The sequence below is a fragment of the Toxotes jaculatrix genome, chromosome 5 (genome assembly GCF_017976425.1).
Source record: "Toxotes jaculatrix isolate fToxJac2 chromosome 5, fToxJac2.pri, whole genome shotgun sequence".
Classification (NCBI taxonomy): Eukaryota; Metazoa; Chordata; class Actinopteri; family Toxotidae; genus Toxotes; species Toxotes jaculatrix.
In genome coordinates this window covers 26,406,912-26,416,143 of record NC_054398.1, presented here as the reverse complement: position 1 = coordinate 26,416,143, position 9,232 = coordinate 26,406,912, and the positions used below count along the sequence as shown (strand labels likewise).

Genomic DNA, 9,232 nt, shown 5'->3' with positions numbered 1-9,232 from the left:
TTTTTTTTTTATTTTACAATTATAATAATTCCAAAATCAAAATACAAACAAAAACAACAAAGAAACATAAAAAATAAAGACACAAAAACAAGTGAAACTACGTAATCAGGTTTTTGACCATTTTCAAATGATGAAATCATAACTCAGACAAATTAGTGTTTTGTCTCTCAGTAGTTTGAAAAGATGTTCATCAGTCACTATCTACAATAAATATATATATAAGTATATACACAGACATGTTTAAGAGTTTCCAGTTCGTCAGCAGAAGTTTTCAGAAGAAGTTTCATTTCATCCACGACTTTTACTTTTTTATTACTACTTACTAATTACAAATATTACTTACTATTTATTATTATTATTATGTATGTGAAACAGAATTGTCTTGTGACTTAAGACAATTTGCAGACAAGTCAGACAAGAAACAGCGGTCCAGTCCAGCTACCATTGCTCTGTGCTGTCGGCCCATGGAAACAGTGAGTACCAGAGGTAGCTGGTTAGCATGCTAACTTCAGTAGAAGAAAAGTGATGGAAGCAAAATACTGGCTCTGCTTTCCTCAGTTGGAGACAGGTCTTCAGCTCTCGGTGAATAAACGAATGAAGTTGCAGCGTTTCTTCTTGACTGGTGAGTAAACAGCTAACATTACCTATGGAGCAATAGCAAAACTTCAGAGTACTACCAGTCTTAAAACAGGGCTCCTGAATATTTGCATGTGCTCTTGGTGGGAAAAGGGCAGGAAAACCACTGCAGAACAGTAAATACATTCTCTTAGCATTCAGTGAGTAAAAACACATTAACCTATTCCTCCTGAGCAGCGTTAAGAAGCCTCCTCAGAGCCCTCTTAAGAAGCCCCTGGTGGTCCCAGAGCCTCGTCTGGGGACCAGTCATCAAGGTGTTGTGGAGTTAAAACTGGGAAGGACCGGCGCCCAGTCAGGGTACGTATTCAGCGAGAACAATGGAACTCCCCACGTCGCCACGGCCAACAGGACAGCAGCGACGCCAATCACATTAACACCAAGCCCCGCCTTCATCTGCAGCGACAGTCAGACAGGGGCGTTATGGCTGAACGTATGCTGAATTTCATACTGAATGAGCATTGCAAGCCTGGGTGGACTTTATGAAAGAGTAAATTATAACTGCCTTTGGTCAGCAAACTTGTCTCTGTGTTTATACTACAGGACTCACCATGTCCATGATGTTGATGTGTCCGTAGGCAAACACCACAGCGTTGGGGGGGTTGGACACTGGCAGCAGGAAGGAGAAGGATGTGCACAGGGTGGTGGGGATCAGGACGTACAGCGGGTTGACGTGGATAGCCTCAGCCTGAAGATAGACAAATCACACACATATCTATCTGAATTCTGAAATACGCATCATGTGTGACTTATTTGTCATTCAACAAGGACAGTGGTCAAAGTGGGATGGACTGTTTGTGCATCTATATGTATTTCATACACAAGTTTGTGTTTGAACATACAGACGTCATCCATCCAACAGCCATCGGAGGGAAGGCGGGACTAACACGAGCTATGCTTCAAAGTTGATTGAGCCCAGACTTTCTCCCCATAGCACTGTGATCAAACCAGCTCTCCCTAAATCAGGAGGGCACCTGTATTCTGACCTTGATGGTAAATGCATTGAAACAGCCCACAGCGAGCTGACGAGCAGGGTAGGTGACTTTACCCTGTCATTTTCTCACTTTCCAAAGACAGCATGAAAGTTTTACCCCAAAGAGAGCCTATGAAATCTCTCATGTACCAGAGCACAGCACATTTAATGCAGTTTATCAAACTGAGTCACATTTGTGAGTGAAATCTTTAAGTGAAAGTCTCTCTTTTCAAAGGCAGGTGAAAGCATCCCTGTTCAAATGTACCTCACTACTTACAACAACGATCAGTGCTGTATATAAGGTTAGAATAGGGGATAATAGCTCAGGACAGCTATCAGATTGTGATCGTTTCTGTGGCTTTTCACTGTCTTTTAACGTGTTTTTGACGAGGAGGTAATGCACTGTGACGGTGGCTGTAGTCACCAGTAAGTGGAGCTCTACTGCTAAAAGCTGATTTGTGACAGCTGTGACTCTAATCACCAGTCAACATGACAGTGACAGGCCAAACTGAGCTGAACTTTGGTCTCATGTGACGATAGATGGAGGCTTTTAAAGGGACAGTAAAGGGAGCCTAGCAGCACATTGACCCAAAGATAAAATATGATTTTATACTGCAAGGTTTTGTTGTCTTGCGTAATGGTCCACAGACACTTTGTGCCAGCATAAGTTAATCTTTTTCTAGAAGTTATATCACTGCAATCAAACCAAAACAGAGCTGAAGTTAGAATACTGCAGCTGACCTATGGAATTTTAATATAAGTGCAACATAACAACTCTTTAACTTTTGTCCTCAGTGTGTAGAAATGGCTGCTGCCAGCTGTCTGCTGACTGAAGATCAGTTTCTGTGCTCCATCTGTCTGGATGTGTTCACTGATCCAGTCACAAGTGCATATCTGATCAAACCAGACGTTCCCTGTGTCAGACGTCTGCACTGGAACCAAACTGAAGGCCCTGAACTCCTGCCTGCTGTGTCTGGCCTCCTACTGTGAGACTGACCTGGAGCCTCATCTTCCTGGTAAGGTTGTTGTTAACGTGGGGTTTAGAGACATAACATATGAGCATAAAAATGTCTGACTAAAATAGCACATTAGTAGAGTAGGGATAAAATTTGTCAGTTACCTTTTAATGTTGTGGTTGTGTATTGTAAGAAGCAGAGTGTCAGTGCAGCATGTAACACCTACCAGAGGAGAGAGGATGGGCAGGAAGATGGTGATGGTGGCGGCGTTGCTGGCCACCTCTGTTACTGTGGTGACGATGATGCAGGCAATGGTGATGGTGGCCAAGACTGGCAGATCACCCAGAGGTGTCAGCAGCTCAGCCACCCACAAAGACAGGCCTGATTCCTATAGACACACACACACACACACACACACTTTTGGTTTGAACCAGTTTTTATGCATGTTTGTTTTGGGTTTTCGCACATCAAATGTCAGTTCACCCAAATTTCAAGAAGCTATATTTCCTCCCTTACCTCAAGAGGAATTTAACCTATTCATGTTCATGCATTTGGTTTGTATCTGTCAGTGAAAAATATTTCACAGCATTAAATTCTGACATTTGAAAACTTGAATAACTGAATAATTGAATAACAAAGCTATTTCTCTTTGGAAGCAGTGACTTTCTGAAGTCACCACAGATTGATGACAAGACTGCAGGCCCAAGAAACAGTCTTTTGACTTCCAAAGCGTTTTTTGTGCCAGTTAAACAAATGAGTTAACATGTTACTTAGACGGATACAGCTTACCTTTGTGCCTTCAGCAAGTGCGAAGCCTCCACCGACCAGCAGGGCCACTTTCCACGGCATCGAGGCCTGGAACTCCTTCCAGGAGATCATGGACTCTGGATGGAGAGACATAAAAAATATTCTGCTCACATCTTTAAGACAGAAGCTGTCTCTGAAGCTGTGAGACTCCTCACTGGTCCCAAGCTCTGCATGGACTGGCTTACAGGTAACATATCTGAACTTCTTATCCACTATTCCACCTGCAGACCCCTCACCTGACCAATCACTGCTCTCCATTCCATGCACCCAGATGAAAGCCAAAGGTGACTGAGCATTTTCAGCTGTTGGCCCTAAATCGGAGTAGTTTGCCACTAACAGCGAGGACTGTCAGTTCAGTGGAGCTGCTAACAACCCATAGACATCGGAATCCCCGGGGCCCAGATATTTAACAGTGTGGTGGCCAAGATGACGTGTCATATTTCGTGTAGTTACCATATTTTCTGGAGGGTCCGTAAGCAGGCACCATGAAGAAGAGGAGACCGAGCAGCAGAGCCACGGTCGCGTCGGTGATGTAGCCTGAGTGACTGCTCAAGACAAGAACAGCAAAAAAAAAAAAAAAAGAATAGAAAATTAAAAGATCATCTGGGGCACGATTTATTGGACTGAGCTGAATGTTCAGGGTAGGTGGATCCAAAAGAAAAACAAAAAACTTTTCTCTCAAACAGATCATTTGTTGAGGACTATTTTCAGCAGCAGATTAACACAGTGAGTGTTTCTGTCAGCAGCCACAGTGAAATGAACACATGAATGTGACTCACTGAGGGAAGAGAGAAGCCCAGCCTGGCATGAAACCTGGAGATCTGGTTAACCACAACAACACCATCACCAGGAAAACCACTCCAGTGAAGATCTCCTGAGAACTGGAAGGAGGAAGGGAATGAATAAGTGACTGACTGATAGAGTAACTTTATGAATGAATGAAAGTATAGGAACTATGTGACTGTACAATATGAACATATGACTGAATAAATGAAGATATAATGGAATAAATACACAAATGAGTAAATGAATGAAGAAACATACGACAGAATGAATGAATGTACGAGCTATTATATTCATTCATTCATTTATACTAAATGAATTCATGAATGCACCTATGACTGACTGATAAGTGCATTCATTTACATGTACATGTTCTTGAATGAATAAATGAGTGAACTGAATGACTGACTGAATAAATGACTGAGTGAATGGATGATCACCTCATAGGTCCCAGAGACTTGTACTCGTCTTCTAACACTTTTCTTGCTGCCTTCTCTTGTTCAGACTCCTCTCCTCCACATCGCCACAGGAACCTGAAGCTGTGTGCATGAGACAGTGTGTGAGTGTGTGTTCAGAGCACGCAGACAGATTATATTATTGATAGGCGAGGGGGAAATGCTCACAGTGAACTAAATGATTGACTGTGATTGGTTAAAGGCACACGGAAAGCACGCGGCCGTGGGCAGCTAATGAGGAGATAACCGAGCATGTGCGAAGGTCAGCTGTGCTCATCATTGACCTGTCTGACACCATCACACTGCTAATGCTAACATCAACGTTACACTCATGTCTCAGCCTCAGGCTGCGTTGAAATGAAAGCGGGTATCATAGAGCTGAGAGGGTAGGTGCTAGGTGTTCCTGTTATTTAAGTTGCCCCAGTGGACAAAATAATAGAAACACCTGTCAAAATGGCTACAGTCAGTTTACCACTTCATCTGTCATTTTTAATCCCATCACATCTCTGTTTATGACTTCATTCAATACGCAAGACAAATGATGAAACTAATATTTTATCACTGTGGCCTTGGACTGTAGTGGACCTTCACAATGATAACACAGAGAAATGATAAAAATGTGAGACCATGATAATCCTCATAATAATGAATCAATAAAGCTGATAACACACAGTAAGTGAAATAGATCTGATGATCTGACGTAAAGACAGAAGAAAGGAACTTTCTAATAACCAGGTAACATACGGAGGAGGCGATTAGCTGTGCACATGATGGTGTGTTGACACTCACTCTGAGCCAATGAACAGCCAGTACAGCCATATCCATGTCAGCAGCAGCATGATGACGCTGATGGGCAGGCACAACAAGAGCCAGTTCCCGAAGTTAATGCAGTTGCAGTCTGGGTAAATCCTGAACGTAAAGACAGTGTTTAAGGTGGTGATTTAAGGTGGACAGTGTTTAATTTTATTTTTAAATGCACACAAAGGCTTTGAATCTACTGGTAACACAGCTCAAGTTATTTTTAATTCATTATCATGTATAATGCTTCAAATGCCTTCACAGGTGTTTCTGTTGTCTCATTCCTGTCTTTTTTATTTTCTTTTTCTTTCTGTCTCATTCACACACAGTTTGTTTGTCTAATGGAACCACTCACTGGTTGAGGTACTCGGAGAAGATGAGGTTGGGCGAGGTTCCTGGCAGCGTGGTGATGCCGCCAATGTTGGAGGAGTAGGCGATGCCAATACACATGGCTTTACACATCATACGGTCCCGTTGACTCCTGCTGGGATCTGCAGGCATGCACACTGCAGCCTGCAAGACAACACAGAGGGATAAATTACCCATGAAAGGCAGCATTAGTGGTGTGTACTAATCACACAGGTAGTAGTGGTACCATCAGCAGTAGCTTTAGCAGAAATGTGGTTTGCTGATAATAGCAGTTCTACTAGTAGATGTAGATGAAGCAGTGACAGCAGAAGTAGTAAAGGCAGTACTAACAGTAACAGTAGTGGAAACAGCTGCTGCAGAGTCAGAGCATCAGTAGTATGTGATTTATTGAGCAGTGGTGTTTGTACCTGAGCTGCAGCGGGTTGTGACACAGGCTGTATCTGAACACAGGTGAAGGTTTCCTCAGGACCGTCTGGATGCTTCTTTTCACTGAGAACCAGAGGAATGTGTTATTAATGTGAACCCCGAGGAGGCCAATGAAGGCAACAGAACAGGACAGCAGTGTTTCTGAGATATAAACAACATACAACAGTGAACGTTACAAAAACACAACCTGTCACATACCTCACAATTTCTTTCATCTTCTCAATATGGCCGTCAGTTTCTGCAAAAATAACAGACTGTGGTTAATTTCTCTCTGTTCTCATGGTACTGTGAAGGCAATAGTGACACTCAGACAGATGATTTGTGTGAGTTTAGCTCCTGTTCAGTGCCAAAGGTGCCGCGTTCTCATAGGGCACTCTCTAACTAAAGCTAATTAGTTAGTTCATAACTTATAAACAATCTGCTAATGCTGTATAGATCTATTACAAGCTATAAATGATAAGCACATTTTGGGTTGCCAGGTTGTGAAAAATCCCAATGGCCATCGTTTTAGATTTCCAACTTGGTAATGATGTAGTTATGAATGTTGTTAATAATGTTGTTGTTAATTAGTAAATTCTTAATAAGCAGTTAATAAATGGATTCTCCAGAAGGTAAGCTGGAACACAGCCCAGTCAGTCAAAGTCAAGAGTTTTATCACAACCTGGAAAATCAAAAAGTTGTTCTTAGGCACCAGGTACCATCCAGCTGTAGGTTGGGGTTGTCTTTGCCGACACATCCCCCCTCCTTGGCCTTCAGGATCTGCTGGAGAACGGCCTCCACGATGGGCATCACCATTGTAACAGCCGAGGTGTTTTGGACCCACATGGAGAGGAAGGCACAGCCGGACATGAAGCCCAACATCAACCTGGAGACGATGACACGGGGGTCAGAGCAGGAACATCCACAAACTCTAGTCTCCATCTGTTTCCCACACTGTAACATGTTTTTAACCCCCCGCACACACGTACACATACATCGGCCAATATGGCCAAAATGCAGAGAGAAAGATCTGTTGTTATATTTGTGTGTACAGTATTCAGGATGGTGTGGGATAGTATAGCAGCCTAATTATACAGAATACCGGTAAAGTGCAACCGCAGAGCATCTGTCACCACATCTAAATGACCTGCAACTGTCAGTTTGCTTGTATAACACAAACAGTGCAAAACAACTTTTAATTATACTGGATATTTGCCCACTAAAGACAGATTAGGGGCTAATGCTGCAGTGAACAGGGGTGTTCCTAGCTGGCTTGCTAACATTAGCAAGCATTAGGAGTTACAAGTTTTATTTAGACATGGGTGTATGAACTGTGCAGCTAATGTAATGTAATTAATTTTACAATGAGTAATGTGTAATAAGCTGTTTTCCAGTAACTTGCCCAAACCTGTTAGTTCACACATGCTAAACTCTGGGTGGAGCTCACCATGCAGGGTTGACTCCCACCATGGTGACGAGCCTCAGGGCGATTCTGCGGTGGAGACCCCACTTCTCGATGGATGTTGCAAGGCAGATGACTCCCACCAGCAAGAAGTGGAAGTCTTTAAAGTACTCCTTCGCCACCTGGAGGAGAAACAGAGTATTAAGTAGAGAGTACAAGTAGAGAAAAATTAAATAAGAACAGTTTTAGCAATTTTAGCCCAGTAATTAAAATCATATCAAGATCAAAAAAGCTGTCAACACAACACTGACATGTCATTACTTTTTTTAAGTTGATGATGCTGCTAATCTCCACATCCAGCAGTTACAGAGCAACACGATCCTTCATTTGGAGTCGTGTCTGAGTTCACCTGACGAATCTAAGTCTGGTATTTCCTCTCTTTTAGCTCAGTTTTTGGTCTCCTACCAACTCCTAGAGGAAATGTGTGCCACTTTAGTGGCTAAAATGCTCCACTCTGTTGTCCAGCTGCTCTCTGACTGTGTCTGTCTGTTGTTTGCTGCTGAGCAGGCAGTGGGCAGAGGCTTTTTACAGCTTTTTCTCTGAAAACGTGATGTGATGTGAAGTCGAGGGCTGGACTAAACACTGAACTGTCATTCACTCTGAGGCTCTGTAAAACCGAGGGGTGACACTTTTCACCCTGTCACATTCATTGCCATTCTAAAAATATTGATTATGGCTAATGGACTCACGTTCGAGGACTTCATGATGCCAAATGTGGGGAAGAGGACGGCGGGGAGCATGGCGGTCATGGACAGAGGAATCACCTCTGTCACCCAGTATGACGCCATCAACAGCAACACAAATGCACATTCTGCCTCCTACAGCAACAAAACACACAGAAAATGCTGCATTCATGTGTAATATGAAACTGTAAAGAGGAGTGTCGCTTATGTGTGTACCTGCAGTTCCTCCAGTGTCCACTAGATGCTGCTATAAGAAAACTAACAAGGAAACCACTAATTTCTCTCTGTCAAAGTTACATATTTCTTACTACTTATTCTTGTTGTACATTGTTTGACAATATATGTTTCCATCAAAATGATCTCGGACACTGAATGTTTACAGGTGTAATGAGGGAACTGATGATGAATATAAGTCCAATATTTGCTCATCTGTTAGCTCTGCTTTGGTCTCCACCAATTATTATTATTATTATTATTATTATTATTATTATTATCATCATCATCATCATCATCATCTTTGTACCAATCTGTTTGTTGTGATGCAAAGGATACTCACCTTAGTCCTGACAGCAACTGGAAGAGGAAGAAGCAGCAGCGGCACAAGGACAATCAAGCACATGCTGCGATAGTTCCACAGTCCTTTGCTCAACCTCTTCAGCATTTTCTTTTCTTTCTTTCTTTCTTTCTCTTGTTGCCGCTGTGTCCTCTTTTCTCCTGCTTTTTCCTGTTGTAACCCCGCGGTTGTTAAGCTGAGAGACTTCACAGTGGTGGCTGACCTGTCGTCTGGAATGGAGCGTCAGGTTGGTCTTCTTTTCAGATACCCGAGCCTCAGGCTGCAGTAGGTCACAGGTTATGAGTTCATATCTCTTGGAGCTTTATTGAACAAGACACCAAATCTGATTTGTAAG

At 42.7% G+C, this 9,232-nt stretch overlaps 1 protein-coding gene across 1 annotated transcript; it reads right to left on the bottom strand.

The window, feature by feature from the left end:
- Positions 1 to 885: 885 nt before the first annotated feature.
- slc13a1 (solute carrier family 13 member 1) lies at positions 886 to 8,991 on the bottom strand. Its single transcript, XM_041038463.1, has 15 exons — positions 8,881 to 8,991; positions 8,331 to 8,459; positions 7,627 to 7,763; positions 6,899 to 7,065; positions 6,399 to 6,438; positions 6,182 to 6,263; positions 5,761 to 5,918; positions 5,397 to 5,516; positions 4,593 to 4,691; positions 4,149 to 4,250; positions 3,823 to 3,914; positions 3,352 to 3,446; positions 2,789 to 2,950; positions 1,184 to 1,321; positions 886 to 1,029 (listed from the first exon to the last, which is right to left on the bottom strand). The coding sequence occupies exons 1-15, from the start codon at positions 8,983 to 8,985 to the stop codon at positions 886 to 888; spliced, it is 1,770 nt and encodes a 589-aa protein (XP_040894397.1). The 5' UTR covers positions 8,986 to 8,991.
- Positions 8,992 to 9,232: the final 241 nt, after the last annotated feature.

Excerpts from the sequence above, each read along its gene's own strand:
- slc13a1 (XM_041038463.1), bottom strand. The coding sequence starts at position 8,985 with ATGCTGAAGAGGTTGAGCAAAGGACTGTGGAACTATCGCAGCATGTGC. Across the intron at positions 5,919-6,181 it reads CACAACCCGCTGCAGCTCAG|GCTGCAGTGTGCATGCCTGC; the intron begins GTACAAACACCA and ends GTTGTCTTGCAG. Across the intron at positions 4,251-4,592 it reads AAGTCTCTGGGACCTATGAG|TTCTCAGGAGATCTTCACTG; the intron begins GTGATCATCCAT and ends TCCTCCTTCCAG.